The sequence below is a fragment of the Bos grunniens genome, chromosome 29 (assembly GCF_055505025.1).
Source record: "Bos grunniens cultivar Pamir isolate PY7600 chromosome 29, Bosgru_T2T1.0, whole genome shotgun sequence".
In the NCBI taxonomy this organism is placed as follows: domain Eukaryota; kingdom Metazoa; phylum Chordata; class Mammalia; order Artiodactyla; family Bovidae; genus Bos; species Bos grunniens.
Genome location: NC_141193.1, coordinates 40550198 through 40570081, shown reverse-complemented (window position 1 = coordinate 40570081; position 19884 = coordinate 40550198). Strand labels below are relative to the sequence as shown.

Sequence of the window (19884 nt, the reverse complement as noted above, 5' to 3'; positions counted from 1 at the left end):
TAAGTTGCTTCCGCGTCCTAGCTGTTGTAAATAGTGCTACAATGAATACGCATCTCTTTCAGTTATGGTTTTCTCAGGGTATACATCAGTGATGGGATGGTTGAGTCATATGATAGTTCTGTTCCTACTGTCAATTACATTTTGAAGTATCTACTCTTTTAAAATTTCGTGTGTTTAAATAAAATAGAAGAATGTTTCTTGAGCATTATTTTGAGATGAATTTGAGGTAGAGTGGATTGAGGTGGGAGATTTTGTTTATATTATGAAGATTTTATTTGTTTAAAATGAATGAATCAAATATGGCAGTATGTTGCTGCTGCTGCTGCTGCTAAGTCACTTCAGTCATGTCTGACTCTGTGTGACCCCATAGACGGCAGCCCACCAGGCTCCCCCGTCCCTGGGATTCTCCAGGCAAGAACACTGGAGTGGGTTGCCATTTCCTTCTCCAGTGCATGAAAGTGAAAAGTGAAAGGGAAGTCGCTCAGTCATGTCCGACTCTTCTTGACCCCATGGACTGCAGCCCACCAGGCTCCCCCATCCCTGGGATTCTCCAGGCAAGAACACTGGAGTGGGTTGCCATTTCCTTCTCCAGTGCATGAAAGTGAAAAGTGAAAGGGGAGTCGCTCAGTCATGTCTGACTCTTCTTGACCCCGTGGACTGCAGCCCACCAGGCTCCTCCATCCATGGGATTTTCCAGGCAAGAGGACTGGAGTGGGGTGCCATTGCCTTCTCCGATGGCAGTATGTTAACATTTATTAAATATAGGTGGTATGCACATGTGTGTCATATTACCTTCTTATGTCTCTGCCTAAATATATAATGATTAAACATTTAAAGGAAAGGAAGGTGAGATATTCAAACACTAAAGAATGATTTGGATGATTTTGAGAACAGAAGAAAAGAAGTAGACTTAGCCTATATAATTAGAGACAGCGGGCTTGTTCTTTGTAGTGGCTCAAATAGTTTTTCATACATATCCATGAGTGGTTGGTTCTTTGAGATAGAAATACAACTAATTGCAACTGGGCCAGTGGTTGTTATGTTTGTATACAAACTAGAGTGCCCATTTCCCCTGCTATCCATACAGATAAAACATGCTGAAAGAGTGAGCTATTCCTTTGCTTTTTATGTACATTGACACTAATTATTGCACTTTTCTAGCTGACATTCATTACTGGGCTTATATAGAAACCAAAAAGCAGTAATTTTCTTTCTGAACTCCCACGTTATTTTTCACACATCTGTTGTTATGCCATTCTGCATTGAAATTTATTGTTTTATACATCTACGTCCCCAACTCTATATGACTGCTTGAGAGGAGGGCTTTTATCTTATTCAGTTCCATTTTGTGAATAACTATTGCTTACCTTTTTAATCATATAAGTAATAACATGGATATATTCTCATGGTAGAAGATACAAATGTTACACAAATATACAGACCAAACTAACTGTTTTTAATCCTCCCTATTCACTACCATCTATAGAAGTAACTAACATCAGCATTTTGACATCCCTGCAAATTAAAGTTAAATATTACGTTTATCTTCTTTTAGTCATAAATTCTATGTAACATGTTCTTGACACCTGCTGTTTGATAATAGACTAATAAAGGATATTAAGGGCTATCAAAAATGTATATCATATATACAAACCAAACAAATATTTAAATGTTTATTGGTTTAGTACATTAACTTTTTATGTTTCAAACATGTATTTTCTTTAGTATATACCATACACCTAACCTATATAGCTTTTCAAGCTACCAGATATTAGTTCCTAGGGCTTAATACTTACTGTTTTTATAATTATCTATGATATATTTAGATGGCTTTTAAAAGAAAATTACGTGTGTACTAGGCAGAACATGTTGTTGTATAATCTTAATGGCTTGATTTAAATATTGCATTTACCTTGAGAATTCAAAGGAGACTCACACAGTGTGTGTGTGTGTTGAGGCATGAACCAAAAGCTGCTTAAAAGGATTAATGTTGCATCTCAAACTCAGCTGCACTGGTAGGTTTCTGTCATATGAGAGGTATTAAAAATGAAATTATAAAGGAAAAGGTCTGATGATATACAGATGGAAAGCATCTGAAAAACTTGTTTTCCATACACAGAAGAGCTGCAAGTTATTTGTATCAATCAGCAGAACAATGGTTAGAGACGATTAAGATTTATTTAGGCAGCTGCCACCTTCTTTCTAGCAGGCACACCTGTTCAGTGAGAGCCCAGTGAAGATGACTGTATAACTATGGCAATGGCTTCATTCCATCGACCTGACACCCATCTTTAAAAAACCATCTTTTACAACTGAAAATTGTAGATATGCCTCTAATGCCTCTTCTAGACTTTTCAAGTTTGTGGATTCTCTCACTTTGCCATAGACATATTCAAAAAATATATTGTGAATACTTATATTGTTAAGCATTTGTCTAACGTGACTGTGACCCCTGAGTACAAATGACCTATTTCACACTGCCTTCTATCTCTGAATGCCTATTTAAGGAACAATAGTTATTATTGTTGGAGAAGGCAATGGCACCCCACTCCAGTACTCTTGCCTGGAAAATCCCATGGACGTAGGAGCCTGGTAGGCTGTAGTTCATGGGGTCTCTAAGAGTCGGACACGACTGAGCGACTTCACTTCACTTTTCACTTTCCTGCATTGGAGAAGGAAATGGCAGCCCACTCCAGTGTTCTTGCCTGGGAAATCCCAAGGACAGAGGAGCCTGGCACAGGGTCACAAAAGTGTTGGACACAACTTAACGCCTAAACAAGAACTTAAAAGCAAAACTAACCAACAAAATGATCAAGCATTAAAGATCTCTCCAAGCCCCAATTTTAGTGACTTAGAAAATCTTAACTTATGAAGAAAATACAAAAATTATTTTATGATTGGCAGTCCCATCAGAGTAAATTAGCATTCTTTGATTTCCCCTATGATATCAGTGATTTGAAAGCTCAATATTTTTTTCTCACCTCTTTATTGTCAAATTCCATCTTAAAATGTTAAAAACAGAAGTTTCTACTCATTAATTTAGGGACAATTGCCTCCCTCCTCTTTTTATCGACTGTATTCTGTTAACTGAATAGTCTTTTAACTACACAGCTTAGACAGACTTGAATGCAGGAATAATGAATACCTCTAACATCACAGCAATATTGGGGTAAATTGTGGTCCTGTTGAGTAACTCTTTGAAAGCTAAGCAGGAGTTATCATTTATTTATTTGTTGGATTTCTGTGGCACTTTTTTTTCCCCAAAGAGTACAAGGTGTGATGTGGTGAATTTTGCTCAGGGGTTGTCTAAGAGTGTCAAAAGGAAATGAAAGGAAAGTAGAGTTCGTAGAAAGAACACAGAGGAAAAGTAACGGCTAATGGCAAAACCGAACCCCAGGTGGCGGTTAGGCATGGTGAAGAAGGTGGAAGAATCCAGGCTGAGTCGTTTTACAAGAGCCTATGCCTCTGGTGAGCACGAGACATTTCTTTTTTGTTGCAGGCAGGGGGACCCCTTCCAGGACCCAGAAGGGGCTCTTGTCTAACACTTGGACACACATCCTGACAAAGCAAGAGACTTTATTGGGAAGGGGCGCCTGCACAGAGAGGAGGAGGGTCAGGGAACCCAGGAGAACTGCTGTGCCATGTGGCTTGCAGTCTTGGGTTTTATGGTGATGGGGTTAGTTTCCAGGTTGTCTCTGGTCAATCATTCTGACTCAGGGTCCTTCTGGATGGTGCACACATTGCTCAACCAAGATGGACACCAGCAAGAAGGATTCTGGGAGGTGGTAGCCAGCAAGAAGGATTCTGGGAGCTGGTAGCCAGCAAGAAGGATTCTGGGAAATGGGAGGACACATGCAGTCTCCTTTTGACCTTTCCCTAACTTTTCTGGGTTAGTAGCATCTTATTCAGAGAAGGTGATGGCACCCCACTCCAGTACTCTTGCCTGGCAAATCCCATGGATGGAGGAGCCTGGTAGGCTGCAGTCCATGGGGTTGCTAAGAGTTGGACATGACTGAGTGACTTCATTTTCACTTTTCACTTTCATGCACTGGAGAAGGAAATGGCAACCCACTCCAGTGTTCTTGCCTGGAGAATCCCAGGGACAGCAGAGCCTGGTGGGCTGCTGTCCATGGGGTCACACAGAGTCAGACATGACTGAAGTGACTTAGCAGCAGCAGCAGCATCTTATTAGTTCCATGTACCTCACCAAGACCTCTTGTAAAATCGCTCATGCCAACGGCCACTATGGTGCCTGGCCTGGGTGGGCGGTTTCAGTCAGTGTTCCCCATACTCATGTGAAGACCCTCAGACTTGGAATCAGAATTACAGATGCACAGGACAGGAAGGGGGCCTGAAAAATGTTCTGCCCAATTCTCTTCATTTACAGATGAGGCAAATCCAAGCACAGAAGAAACAAGGAACAATTTAGAAAAAAAAGCCAGGGTTAGAACCCAGATTATTTGTTTATTCAACAAACACATGTTGAATGTATTGTGCTCAACATTCTTCTAAGCACCAGGTTTCCTGTCGTGAGTTAACATGGATGTGAGTCCTGATCCTACGCTGCCTTGTTCTATTTCCAATTGCTTAGAAGGATGTTCAGTGTACTTTATAAAACAGTTGAATGGAGACCCAGTCCTCTGGGGGTAAAGCTCAAGTGATTTATCGTGAGAGAAGGGAGTTCTTTTCCATTTATTTGTGTTTCAACATTGTCCTTGGTCAACAGGTGCTCCTAGGGCATGTCTATTAGATCAGCTGGAAAACATTTATTGGATTGAGTCTCATTTGCATATCAGTGGAAGGAAGGTTTTCCTTGCTGAGATGAACAGTTTTTATATATTTTTGTCCTCTAGTACGATGGACAAAGTCAGCCATTCTCTCTCATCAGAAGACACACTTGTCTCTTAAAATTGACTTTACCTTTAAAATGCCTCATAATAGTCTAAACCCTATGTAAGATAATTTAACCCTAGTAAGATAATTGAAACGGAGAAGGCAATGGCACTCCACTCCAGTACTCTTGCCTGGAAAATCCCATGGAGGGAGGAGCCTGGTGGGCTGCAGTCCATGGGGTCGCTAAGAGTCGGACATGACTGAGCAACTTCACTTTCACTTTTCACTTTCACACATTGGAGAAGGAAATGGCAACCCACTCCAGTGTTCTTGCCTGGAGAATCCCAGGGATGGGGGAGCCTGATGGGCTGCCTTCTATGGGGTCACACAGAGTCGGACAGGACTGAATCGACTTAGCAGCAGCAGCAGCAAGATAATTGAAAAGGCTTCCTTGGTGGTTCAGTGGTAAAGGATCCCCCTGCCAATGCAGGAGACGCAGGTTCGATCCCTGGGTTGGGAAGATATCCTGGAGAGGGATGTGGCAACCCACTCCAGTACTCTTGCCTGGGAAATCCCACAGACAGTGGAGCCTGGCAGGCTACTGTTCATGAAGTTGCAAAAGAGTTGGACACAACTAAGCAACCAAACAACAACCAAGATAATTGAAATTGGAAGCACATGGTGGTAGAATTAAATGTGAGAATTCCTCAGAGGAGCCTGGTTTAAGACTGGCCATAAATCTTCCTCTTCAAAAGTGGTATTAAATCCCCCATTTAACAATAGATATCACTGCAAGAAAACTCTGGGGTTTTAAAAGAAAAAAAGGAGTAAACTGTTCTGTTTTAGTGTAAAGGTAGATTTAAGCCCCTCCCCATTACTCAGTCTTCAGGCAGAAAACCTGGACTTGTAAAAACAGCCCAGGTGGCTTCAGTGGTGGAACCAATGAGTTTAAAAGCTGAGGACCTTCACTCTGGCATTCAGGGAATACACCCCATCCTGTTCACGTCGCCGTTTGTCCCGGGGCCAACCTCCAAAGAAATAAAATGTTTTTTTTGTTTTTTTCTTGTAAGCTGTGGAGAAGACTGGTTGGGAGGCAGGGATAGGACTTTACGTGGCCCCAGTGGAGTTGAGGAGGGGGGCAGAAGAAGGTCGCTTTGTTTCCAGTCCTGCTAACAGCCCTTTATTCTCGGGGCTGCGGGGCAGGCTCCGGGGGACACCTGTTTGTGCCCGCAGGGCCGCGTCCGTGGTGGTCTCTCCCCTCCCGCGTGCCCGGCAGCTGCAATTATTGGCTGCTTTACCTGCGGGGCTGGGTGTGGATGCGTCTTTGCGCGGCCACCGCCGCCAGCACGCACTGTCGAGGCAGAGGGAAGCCAGGCGAGGGGCCATGCCTGGAGCCCAGGGCGACCGGACTGCGGCTGCCCTTCCTCCTACCACGCGTGGAGTTTGGTGGTGAACAAGAGCCCAAGAACTGCAAGACGGATACTCAGCCGCCTGGATGCGCGTGTGCGCCGGCGGGGAAGGCAGCGCCCGCCCGCCCCCCTCGCGCGGACCTCCCGCAGGCGGGATGTGAAGGTACCTGCGGACTGGCCGGCCCGGACTGCCTGCCCCCGGCCCCCTCCCTCCCTGCTCCCGCCCTCGGCCTCAGCTCGCCAGCATGAGAGGCACTGAGAAAGCAACAGCCTGCAAGTGACAGCTCCAGACCGATTCCCCCTGCTCCAGATCTCCGAGCCGAGCTGGGAAGTTGATTGTGCAGCCGCTTCACCGAGAATCCCTTCCGTTGGCAGCGCTATGTTCGCCTCTATCTGGTATGCCAAGAAGCTGGGTCGCAGGTTCGTGCACAACGCCAGGAAGGCGAAATCCGAAAAGGTAGGGAATGCTTGGGGATGAAGATTACCTTTTCGGCTTTGCCAACTGCCTGATCTGGACTGCTGGTCTTGAGTACAGACGCAGTTTTTTGTTTTTTCCACTCGCGATGCGAACCTGCCTCTCGCTGGCATGTAGACCATGCCTCTCACAGAAAGGGGGAACTCCTGGAGCCTGGCTGCCTGCGGGCAGGGAGTGGGGGTTGGTGGTGGTCAAGAAGAGTCATTAGCTATTCAAAATATTTGGTGAAACCGTCAATTGATGGTGTCTCAACAGAGACTTGGTATTCCTTTAAATGGCACAGGGTGAAAGCAATTAAGCAGCTGAAATCTTTGCTTCTTCAGGGAGCTCTCTAGTAAACTTGTTGCTACCAGTGGATTATTTTTATGACTATAATGGTTGGTTCTGCAAGGGGCATGATAAATCCCTGAGCCTCCCTCCAGTTCTTGCATCCTAGTGTATGTCATCGGAGCACATATTTGGGACTCTGCCTAACATTGACCAGACTCCACAGGGGTGCTTGCTATCTTTTCAAATCAACAAAGCCATCATTTCAAAAGTGTTTACAATGAGCAAGAATTCTATTTATAATCACATAGTCCTGTCCACTTAGAGAATGGCTTTGTATTTCTTTTATTCCGCATGACTGGTTGTTTCTAGAGAACCTCTATGTAGATCTATCTCATGAGTTATCTTTCTCTAAGAAATTAACATGGCCTGTAAGTCCTCAGATGCAAAACAAGCTCAAGTCTCTAATTTGACTCAGGCTTTCAGAGGCACTGGCCAAATAGTCAATGTTTAAGAAATCAGTATCCAATTTGGTGATGGGGAAACTTCCAAAGACAACATTTTGTGGAGCTGAGGTTGTTCCATGTTACTTTGAGGATGTGATCTTTGGCCCATCATCCTTTCTGACTTAGATCTACTCTTGAGATTGACCCAGAGGTGGTTTTCCTGGCCTGTGACACAGTCCTTTCTCTCAGCTGCAAAGATTCCTCCACTGCAACTTGCTATCTGTTCCTTCAGAGTGGAAATGTTGATAATATGAACAAGAATTCAGTGATAAACCAAAATATGATTGTTTGTAGTGTGAGAAGAGGAAAAAAAAATCCTTCGAGTTCTGATTTTAGGGTTGTAGCCTTTCAGAATGTCCAGATCTGAGGATCGTATAATGTTGACAGACTTATTAAGTAGTACTTGTGCTGGAAGTGTAGTAGAGGGAGACAAAGGTGAAGTAGAATTGATTCCTTTTTGCCCATGCATCACAGGTAAAATGATTACAAGCCTAATTGTCGTGTACTAGCATCATATATATTGCATTTTGAGGGGTTTGCTTTGTTTTGTTTCTCTTTTAAGGAAAGAGACTTGAAAGTGACTCTTTTATTGGAGCAAGTGCTTTGAAAAAGTGCCTTCTTATGAAAATTATAGGTTGTATGGATGAAGGGTCTGTCAGAGACCACGAATGGCTCTGAAAGCCACTGGGAGATAATGCCTTATGCCGAATTGGTATGCACAGAAAAGTTGAATCTCCCAGTGACACTTACTTCAGGCTTAGATCTGAATGTGGAGAATGCCAGCTCAATGAAATTCAGTGTACAGAAATTAAAGGATGTTAATTCAAGGATCTAACACAGGTTTCTGCTTTTTGAGTGTAGGAAGAAGCTAGTAAGGGGCCTTCAGTATCTCCATTTAATTTCTGAGAACAAGCAAGAAGAAACCAGGTGTGGGGTTAAGGGGTTTTAATACTTTATCTTAGAGATAATATTTTGTCTTACTCAGAAAGTAGGAAAATCAGCATTAGAGAACTGAAGTTTTGCTCCCTGAGTGATAAAGACTAAAGGAAAAATTATTAACTCTAATGTCCTTCTGTTAGTCAGGGGAGCTAGAGGAGTTAATTCTGAACACTAAGTGATGATAACTAACATAAAAATAGCATCTCAATTTTTTTTCCATGGAATTTATATTCACAGAGTTCCTGGAATAAATTAAAAGGTGTGCTGCCTTCAACAATGAACAAGAAGGCCCTCACTTGGTGCTTAGTGAATGGGAATAGTTTATTCTGGGTACTTCATTTTATCATGTGGCTTATTTAAAACCAAGTATGTGAATTAAGGTTTTGTCTAATGATTACAGTAATATACTTCAGCTGAGAAAGCAGTTAACAAATGATACTGCAAGCTGGATGAATTCCTATAATGTATTACTGTAACAGCAGAGATCATATAGTTGCAAACAGGAAGGGGAATATAAGATGCTGCTGACTATATGTTCTCATGCTTTATTATAAAAAGAAGGAAAAAGTATAAAGCAAGAAGATCATTGAGTTTTTTTAAGAAAATGACCAGTATACTTAAATGAGAAAGAACTATTGATAGATTCAGAGCAGGTTTTAGCATTGGGGGTATAAATTATATCAGAGGCAGCCACTGTGATTTTGTTTCAGTACCTTCTATAAATTTGGGCTTCTTTTTGCAATAGGTAACACAGTTTATTTTCTCCTCTTCTAATGAAAAAAACCTACACCCATCATAGCCCATCAGGCCTACTTTAGCTTTCAGGTGTGGTTGGAAAGTATATTCCTCAAGGCTGGGGTTAATTGAAAAGCTAATTGGGAATGTGCAAGCCTAAATGCCATCCCTAAACAGGCAGTGTGCCTTATTCGTGGTTGCCTGGTCTACCGTTTTACCTCATCTAATGCCAGTAGAATTAAACAGCAGCATGGAATGTAGTAAATGGTGATAGCAATCACAGCAGTAACAGTATTAACAAGAGTCCCTCTTTATACACACGTCATACAGCAGCTGCTTTAGGCCTTGGAGTTTCACTTAATTCTATAAGGTAGACATTTTTCTTGAGTCCTAGAGAGAAGAGTAGTTTGCCCAAGGTCATAGAGTTTGTGGGATGTATTAGTGCTAGGATTTGAAACTGAGTTTATCCAGGCTATTCTAAAAATGACTGAGTCCGTAGCCCTCTCTTCCATCCACCTATCATTCACCTGTCGTAATAAGTCATGAGGCTTACAGAATCAAAGTTACTGATCCTGTAACTCAACCCCCTTGTTTCAGACAAGATTGTGCCTAAGCTGTCTTCCATAGACAATTGTCTGCCCTGTTATTAAAGACTTAACGCTCTTTATCCTCTTTAGATAAGTTTCTCAAGCTATCATCTAGGCACCCATTAGTCCTTTTAACTAATAGTACTTGTTATATTATTGTAAGCTAAACAATGGCATTTGTATTCATTGTTTATCCTGTAAAAACCAAAGATATCTTTTGTCAGAAAAAACCACACTTAAATGCTAGGCAACTGTAGACACACTCTTTTTAGACTAAGTCAAAGATATTAGCTAATTCACATTGTCATTGTTCTAAAAAAAAAAAAGGCTCTTTGCTATTCTTTAAAAAGACAGTATGTGCATACCAACAAATTCTGTGAATGAAATGATTTTTAATGTGATATGAAATCAAGACTGTCTGGCTGCAATAGAATACCTTCATTCAAATCTTTTTTTTTTTTTTTGACCCCATGTAATTCAGAAATTAGTGTCTTGTATGCCTGTTTGCCACATTTCAACTTACATTGCTTAATTTAGTCAGTCTCTAGTTGTATTACTTTAAAAAGGCAGCTTTAAGATAAATTGAACTGGAATTTCTGATGGCATAATTATATACAAGAGTATAAAACACTTGAAGTTGTGAACCTTCACTTCTGCATAGCTTTGCTTTTAATTTTTATATTTTTACTTTTAAGCATATGCCACGGAAAGTAAATGCATGATGCATTTAGAAAAGACTGGCATCAATATCCATCATCTAATAGACACAACTATGGATGGGCTTGGCACTGAAATATATCCTGTGAGTGGTATAACTGAGCACGAATATTCTGACACTAGGCAATATTCACCTTGGAGAATTCTTTAAGAACCAGTTCACTGGTTCTAGCCTCCTCTCCATCTAATCCAAACACACAAATTCAACAGAAACCAAAATAAGGGGAAATGTAGTAATGCATTTGCTGTCAATATGGCTAACAAGAGAGCCTACTGTTCTGGGTGGTTGCTGGTGGGGCAATAAAGAACATTGGGTTTAAGGTGAGGAATTAGAGGGAATTATAGTCTCGTTCTTTGTTATTTAGCCTGAAACCAGCTCTTTTCCAAATAGAAGTAACACCTGTGCTTTGGCAGAACCCCAGTGTCTCAGGATACCCTCCAATTTGCTTGCCAAGTCTACCTGGCCTATCGTGATACAGCCTCTGCTTTTTTCCCCTGCTCTAAATCAGCATTCTGAACTATATTCAAATTCCTGAATGTCTCATGCTTTTTCTAGCTTCTCAGGTTTTGCTTATCCTCTTTGACTGACTAGTGACCCACTAGCCATCTCCTGCGGAGAAGGCGATGGCACCCCACTCCAGTACTCTTGCTTGGAAAATTCCATGGATGGAGGAGCCTGGTAGGTTGCAGTCCATGGGGTCGCTAAGAGTCGGACACGACTGAGCAACTTCACTTTCACTTTTCACTTTCATGCATTGGAGAAGGAAATGGCAACCCACTCCAGTGTTCTTGCCTGGAGAATCCCACGGATGGGGGAGCCTGGTGGGCTGCCATCTATGGGGTCGCACAGAGTCAGACACGACTGAAGTGACTTAGCAGCAGCAGCAGCCATCTCCTGACTCTAAACTTAGATGACTTCATCATCAGTGGGAAACTTTCCCTGGCCCCTGCAAGCCCAAGATGAATCTTGCATCGGTTCCTACAGCCGCTTGTATATTAGTTGTTATCATCCTTATTTCTCATTAGAAAGTGGATTCTATGAAATGAAAGACTGTGCAGTCTTTTGCACCATATCTCTGGGGCCTAAAAGAATGCCTGGAATATCTCATATCCTATTTCATTGACTGTGGATTGTCCTCATTTGCAAGGTATATCATTTTTTTCATCTATTACAAAGAAAAAAAAAGATTGTCAATGCAACTATAACATATCAACCGCAAGATTTCAATGCTTTCAGAGATGTTAAAATGTGGGAAAATAGTTTATTTTTAGAATCAATGAAGTATGACAACGCTGAAAGAATAATGAATGGGTTTATTTTGAGGATTAAATGAGTTAATATAAGTAAAATGTTTAAAGGTTATACTTGCTAACAAATCCCTTATTTCTTTGCAAATCATAATAATAATTTGCATAGGGAAATCTATTAGTTCTAAGATATACATTTTTTCCTGTGCTGACTGGAGTCAACGAGCATTATGTAGATGGTTCTGAATTTAGGAAAGTAAATAAATAGAAAATGAAAAATAAGGTTATAGAAGAAACTGATTAAAAGCCACAAACTGGAGCCATTTAGGTTGCAAAACAAATCTTTAAGAAGCCCCCTGGCTTCTCACTATGTATTTATATGTCTAAACAACAACAATAGTTAACATCTGTTGAATTCTTTCTATGAACTGAGAACTGTGCTTATACAAGGATCTAGTGAGAACATCACTCTTATTAATTTTTAGAACAAAACCACATCACCAGTAGGTGGCTGGGATTAGACTGGGTGGCTAATCATAGAGCTCAGTCTCTTAATTAGTAAGCAGTACTCTGTATGGATACACAGGATACTGCATATTGTATGCTGTATATTATACTATATATATGTATATATTTGCAGTGACCTAGATATCAAGTTTATTTTTACCTATGAAAGATAAATATAAGAAGTGAATTTAAATGCAGAATCTGAAATTGAGCTTAGGCACAAGAAGAAATGTCCTGATGTTGAAGATTCTTCAGTTCTCCGTGAATGATAGAATCTTCCTGTGTCTATTTTTGCCTCCTGGTAGATTGAAGAGTAGCCTGACCTGGAGAGAGGGATGGACAGATTGTCCTCTCAGGTCTCTCTCTCAGAGCTTCTGAGAGCTCATCGGTCGTGAGCAGCAGCATGACTCAGCGCCAGTGTCCGTCTGGCTGTAGTGACAGAGAGGACAGGTGTTTGTCCATGCTAAATACAGCCCTGCCGTTCTCCCCTGTCACCTGGCAGGGGAAGCAAGCAGCAAAATGGACAGTAGCACCTGTTCCGAGGTCCCAGAATGGATGGCCACCTTGGAAAAGTCCAAGGCACAGCTGCAAGCAGGGTAGGGAGGGAGACGGAGGCAAAGGATCAGAGAAATTGTGAAGATGGAGGAGGGACAGAGTGGGCTGGAAAGAAGACCACTGCAAATTGTTGTTGCCAGTGCCTCTTTATTGAGCAGTTCACTCAAACACTATGACATGCCCTCATCTCATTTAATCCTAAGACCTTGTAAGATAATCTTGTTATTAGCCCCCATCTTACAGAGGAAGAAACTGAGGTATAGCATGTGACAGAATTTGCCCAAGGTCATAAGTAGTGGTACCAGTGAATTCAGCCAGGTCAGAGCCTGTCACCCTAACCACTCAGACTCTGTGCTTTTTAAATTGATCTTGGATTGAGTGAGACAGTGACGTGGAGAAAGACTAGACCAACACAACAGCCATCTTCTCATCAACCTGTGCTTGATCTCTTTTGAGTAACTATGTGGCTAGCTAGAAGACTGATTTCTTCTCAAGGGTTCTCCAGGAGCCATCCAGAGAGTGCCTTCAGTCCAGGTTACATGATTTTAGTTGTGGATTGTTTTTGTTTGCTCTGATTTGTATACCCTCAATGTACCTTTAGAATGGTCTTCCTCTACCTGGTATCATTCAGTGGTGTTTATTATACTGGGTGATGAAGATGTAAGGGAAGCTTTCCCATCTAGCAGTGATGATCATTGTAGAGATAAATTTAATAATCAGATAACGTACACATTTTATTTTTTTATTTGTGTATGTATATTTATGTGGTTAATGGAATAACCATGCCTTGTAGTATTAACTAATTTTAACTAATTGTTTTCCCAAATAAATTATTAAATTGTTAGTGAAATTATTAAATCATTAAATTCTGCCCCCCCGCAGGGTACCTGGGACATAGTAAGCTCTAAAGAAACCCTGGCTGAATGTCTGAGCTGCACAGGAACAAGACCTAGTTAGGGGTCAGTAGGCCTGTATGTTAACTGGCCCTGTCCCAACCATCTGTGCCACCTTGGCTAAAGTCTCTTAATCTCTCTGGGCCTGAGTTCTTCATCTGCAACCAAATTCCTTCCAATTCTCAGGTTCTTTGAATTCTAATCCTGATTTGCTCTAAAAGTCTGCCGAGTCTTTAAAGGAAAGGATTTGATCTCGTTCGTCTTTGTACTCTCAGCACCCAGCACAATGGCCAGCACGAAGCAAAACTAATAAAATTCATGTCAAATCAATGTACACAAAAGGCCAACAGTGTCTTTAACCATTAGATAGAAGAATATAATGGAGAATCTACCGAATTTCAAGGTGGAAGCAAAGTAAGAGATACACAGGGACTTCTCTTTACTGCCTTGTAAAGAAAAGGGAATAGGAGACACTTTACAGCCCTGGGGCTGAAGGCTCCTGCCCCTTGCTTTCTCTCTCCTTGCTACAAACACAGAAGTGAAACAAACAGTAGCCAGCAGAATTCGAGTTCTCTTTAACCACCACCAAGGAGATGTCAAACTGTAACGTTTTCCAGCTGCTTTGTCCCACATGCCAAAAGATTACAGGTTTATGTCTGAGCATGGAATGTTTATTACTTGTACTTTCTTAATCTGTAAATTCTAGTTATGTAGAGTATCCTTGCCCCGTTTGTTGTGGACTGAATTGTGTCTCCCTCATCCTTGTTTTTGGAGAAGGCAATGGCACCCCACTCCAGTACTCTTGCCTGGCAAATCCCGTGGACAGAGGAGCCTGGTAGCCTGCAGTCCATGGGGTCGCTAAGAGTCAGGCACAACTGAGCGACTTCACTTTCACTTTTCACTTTCCTGCATTGGAGAAGGAAATGGCAACCCACTCCAGTGTTCTTGCCTGGAGAATCCCAGGGACAGGGGAGCCTGGTGGGCTGCTGTCTGTGGGGTCGCACAGAGTCGGACATGATTGAAGCGATTTAGCAGTAGCAGCATCCTTGTTTTGGAGAAGGAAATGGCAATCCACTCCAGGACTATTGCCTGGAAAATCCCATGGACAGAGGAGCCTGGTAGGCTACAGTCCATGGGGTCGCCAAGAGTGGGACATGACTGAGTGACTTCACTTTCTCTTTCATCCTTGTTTTAAAGCCCTAACCCCCAGTGTGATCTAGGAGAATGGAGATAAGGCTTTTAGGAGATAATTAAGGTTAATTGAGATTATAATAGTGAGGTCTTAATCTAATAGGATTAGTGGCTTTACAAGAGGAAAGAGATCTGTGTGTCTCTCTCTCTACCATGTGAGGATATAACAAAAAAGGAGCCATCTGCAAGTCCAGGAAGAGCTCTCTTACTAGAAATCAAACCCTGCCAAAACCTTGATCTTGGACTTCTTGTCCTCCAGAAGTGTGAGGAAGTGTGTTCTGTTGTTTCAACCACCCAGTCTGTGGCATTTTGTGATGGCAGCCTGAGCAAACTAATAAACCCTGATGTCATGATGGCCTTACAAGGTGATGTTCATTTTGCAGTGCCCAGGGCCAAAGTGTAATTGTAAGGGAGAAATATGTTACCAGTTTAGTACTTTCTTTAATCCAAAGAATTTAATTCTAATAAATACAAAGCTTCTGCAGTGCCAATATCTGCTAGGAAGGGTTATTAAAATTAAAAATATAGTAAGGAAAAGGGTATGATGTAGAAGCTAAAGGGAAGAAATGAGCTGCTTTTAGGGGATCACTGTGCTTGTCTTCATGTTCTGTGATCTAACCAAGAAAGCAACATATTTTATCAAATTTGCTAACTATTCAGCCAGCGAATTTAAAATATGAATATAAAATAGAAACTCATCAAATACTATTCTTCCTTTGACCACCTCCTTGTTGCTCTAGGTTACTCTAATTTATAAAGAGGATTGGTTTGCATCAGCTCTACAGTTCTCTACAGGAGAAAGTTTCTCTATGGGAGAACGTTTTTACTTTGAGGAGGGCTTCTGACTTTTCCTCAAAGATTATAGCAAAGTATGATGAAATGAGCACTGTCCAAGTTAGGAAGTGGTATCAAACTGTCGTTTCACATGGAAAGTTTTGGTGACTCACTAGCATGGGGAGGGTGGAAGCTGATGTACTGTGGGAGAGGAAAAGGTATTGGAGATGGGAGAACTGGAGGGGGTGATACTTGGGAGGGCATAAGAGAATAAGAAAAATATTTTTTTGTTTTCTCTGAACACCATTCTGACTTAAGACTCATTTCATTGTTTTCAAAGCTCGTTGGATAAGGTCTTTGTCATCTTTACTGACCTCTTTCCTTCATACATTTTGTGAATCCTCTTGTTGGAACATCTAAGAAGAAGAGGATGCAGTGGAAGACCACAGGGTCAAGTTTGAATTTGACTCAACACCTTACTGGTTGGGTGACCTTAAGCAAATAAATGCATCTTTTTAATTACGAGTGTTCTCACATGTTAAAAATAGTGATAAGCGTCCTTGCATGGTTTTCTGATTCAATTAAAAATTGCATGTAAAGTGTCTAGTCCTTTGGGACACTTGGTATTTCCTTTCCTCCCTCCCTGTCTTTCCTCCCCTTCCTCCCTTGCTTCCTTCTTTCCTTCCTTCCCTCTGCATCCATTTCTTCCTTCTGTTCAATACTCTGCGTTGTTATAGAAAGGATGCCAAGCAGCTTTTGATAACTTTTGCATTAATGACTCCTTTTCACTCCAGTACTCTTGCCTGGCAAATCCCATGGATGGAGGAGCCTGGTAGGCTGCAGTCCATGGGGTCGCTAAGAGTCGGACACAACTGAGTGACTTCACTTTCACTTTTCACTTTCATGCACTGGAGAAGGAAATGGCAACCCACTGCAGTGTTCTTGCCTGGAGAATCCCAGGGATGGGGGAGCCTGGTGGGCTGCCGTCTCTGGGGTCGCACAGAGTCAGACACGACTGAAGCGACTTAGCAGCAGCAGCAGCTTACTCTACTACCCCCTAGGGTTTCAGAATGGACTTGCCCTCCCATCCTGGTTTTATAGACTAGGGAAACTATATCTCTGCCGCTGATTAGGCAGCAGGGGCAGAGGAGGAGAAGTTGCTGAAGAGACCATCATAAGTGAAAACTGAGTATGCTGACTATGAGGGAATTCTAAGTTTCTCTTTCTTTTTAATAAATGAATCCTAGGTAATCCTTATAAAAAGCACCCCACCACCTTCTTTCCCACACCTCCACTCTCTCAAAACACACTGAATTTTTGAGAGAGATTTTCTATGTTTGGTGAATGTCAGTCAAGGCACATTACTTCTCATCTGAAGTGAAAGAACTTGTACGGGATGAGTCAAGGAGCTCATCTCCCAGCTGATAACTGTATCATGTCCCCTTTAGAGCTTTATTTTAGGTCTGGGGGGAAAAAAGAGGAAAGCAAGAGCTCCATGCAGTGTTACACTGAATTTCATAACCTGAAAGAACATGACTTTTGTAAATGATAGTAGTAACATTAATGACCACTTACTGAGCCCTTATTATAATCACAGGTCACAACTCTAAGATTATACATTTTCTAACTCAACTAACCCTCCAATGATCCAATGGACTAAACACAGATGAAGCACAGAAAGGTCAATTAAGGTGCACAGAGATGCACAATTAGCGAGTTCAGGAACCAGGATTTGAACCCCAGCAGCCTGTGTCTGAGCCTGCATGCTTAAGCACAGGGCCACAATATTTCCCTTGTCTCTGAGTCTCCATACAGCGTGAGATTGGGAGAGTTTCTGCACAGTGTTAATTGCTGGAAGCCAGCGCTTTGAGATTTGAACCCAGATCTGATTGCCAGTCTCTCCCTCCTTCTAACAGGACACCTAGTGGCTCTGCACACCATTGAGATGAGCGCCCCTACATTCATGTCCCAGGATCAGATCTCAAGGAGTTTCGAGCATTGCCCTTGGAGTCTAAGTTAAACAGCTGCTGACAGGTTCCTTCCATTTCACCAAAAGGATTTTCAGTTGTATTCATATTGGATGGTGGTATTAATAACACTTTGATATTTTCAGTGAATAATTGATCCAAATTCATCTTGACTTCTGAGCCCTGCTTCCATTAAAAAAAAAAAAAAAGTCATCCAACAAGATGGCTTTTGGAAAACAATTCCACACCAGTGGTTGCATTAATTGCTACTTTGGAGGTTCCTGCTGTGAATTGAATGGAGCCACTTTGGATCTGTTTCTTAGAAATAACCATCTTTATTACCTCTGCTCTAAGATGCAGTTTTGAGATTTTTAGAGGAAAATATCTTCACTAATCTCTTTCTGTTTTCCATTTTTATTCCATAAGTAATCCTTTTCATTGTTATCACCATTTCTAATGTTCTCAGATTTAATTTATGGAGGGTATGGGATGTTATAGGACATTTTCTCCTCTTGCTCTCTCAGCATATAACATTCTGTTAACTCCCCAAGTGTAACATTTTGAATATCATGTTTAATTCAGATATGATCCATTATTTTATTAAAGTTGTATTTTTCCCCTAGCATATCTCTAGAATTTGCAAGAGCTCAATGGAAATGGCTTATGTGATACACAAGTAAGAATTTCTTTTAGTATCTGTCATTTCTCCAGTATTTTGAGCAAAGCAGGATGAAGTGCAGCATAATGAAACGGTGCTTGTTGGCAGTTATGAACTGCACCATGCATTTTAGAAAACAAATTTAAATACATTTCAGATTAATTTATGCTTTTTCTCTCCTGGTTTCCTACAATTCACCTGTCTGGTTGTCCTCAGCAGTTTCAAAGTCATATTTTTTTTCACGTCTCCAGATTGACCCCAGGCTGGCCCCAGTAGAATAAAATCCAAGTAGACGCGCATTCTTTGGCCTTCTAAGGCAATTAGCAATTCAACAATGCTTATTTGTCCCCTGGTATTGAATAAAGACTTTTGAACTCCACTACTACTACTACTATGCTGCTGCTAAGTCATTTCAGTCATGTCCGACTCTGTGTGACCCCATAGATGGCAGCCCACCAGGCTCCTCTGTCCCTGGGATTCTCCAGGCAAGAATACTGGAGTGGGTTGCCATTTCCTTCTCCAATGCATGAAAGTGAAAAGCGAAAGTGAAGTTGCTCAGTAGTGTCCGACTCTTTGCAACCCCATGGACTGCAGCCTACCAGGCTCCTCCATCCATGGGATTTTCCAGGCAAGAGTACTGGAGGGGGTTGCCATTGCCTTCTCCGAATACTATGCTGGGATTTATGAAGAATACAGAAATGATCAAGCCATGGTCTGTATGCTAAGGAAGTTCAGGTATAGGTTAGGAAAAAATGAAACATGTAAGATTAAAGAAATTTGCAGGTGAGCTTCAGTAGGATAAATAACATTTATTTCTTCTGCCTTGCCAAACCCTCTGTGCTTTTTTTTTTTTTTTTTGCTGAATCTTGGCATTCTAGAGCGACAGGATCATGCCTGATTGCAAACCACCTGGCATAGATCTTATTCATAGAGCCCTGCTTTCCAGGATCAGAATAAAACCCACCTGGTCTGATTATGCTCTTCGGTAACACATGTGAACATGCATAGTGTCCTTCTAAGAAAGAAAAAAAAAATGTCCTAAGGAAACTCTGCTTATTTTTAATATTTCTGTTAAGATACATTGGGACAGAAGAGTGGTATGTTTAAGAACACAGTTTCTGGAACTAGACTTCCAGAAAGCTGGGTTCAAGTCCCAGATTTGCTTCTGGTTGTGGGAATTTGAGCAAGTTATTTAAACTTTCCTGTGCTTCAGTTTCCTCCCATATAAAGCAGGAATAATGGGACCTCTCTCAGAGGGTCGTTATGAAGACCGAGTGAGGGAGTTATTTGTGGTGTAAAGGCATAACAGGTGATTTTAAATACATATGAAGAGAGAGGTCATTCTTTAAAAACAATTTTGGGGTGACTGCAGTTCTGTGAAACCTCACAAATGAGTAGCCAATTCCTCCACCCCATGTTGTGACTCTGATTTTTGACTTGGAGTATAGCCATGTTGAACTGCCTCAAAATCTTGTGCTCCACATCTGTATGGATGGGCAAGCAAACCTCTGCCTAAGTACAATGACTCTGAGCTTTCCTGAGCCCTGCTTTTGGAAGGTGACTCTTATCTGTAGCTGTAATATAGGCAGTTGATCTCACCAGAGATGCTAGGATTACTGCCAT

The 19884-nt window shown here is 41.7% G+C and overlaps 1 protein-coding gene across 25 annotated transcripts in view; it reads left to right on the top strand.

Annotated features, from left to right (window-relative positions):
• Window positions 1-19884, top strand: part of DLG2 (discs large MAGUK scaffold protein 2) — a 2335250-nt gene that overhangs the window by 1242062 nt on the left and 1073304 nt on the right. For 3 of the 25 annotated variants that reach the window (XM_086384642.1, XM_086384639.1, XM_086384637.1), the window contains exon 1: window positions 5776-6699. The exons of the other annotated variants lie outside the window; for them this stretch is intronic. In XM_086384642.1, coding sequence (XP_086240768.1) covers window positions 6622-6699 — 78 coding nt within the window. In that variant the 5' untranslated portion in view covers window positions 5776-6621. Of the gene's footprint in view, window positions 1-5775; window positions 6700-19884 lie in introns of those variants that run through there. 25 annotated transcript variants of the gene reach the window in all.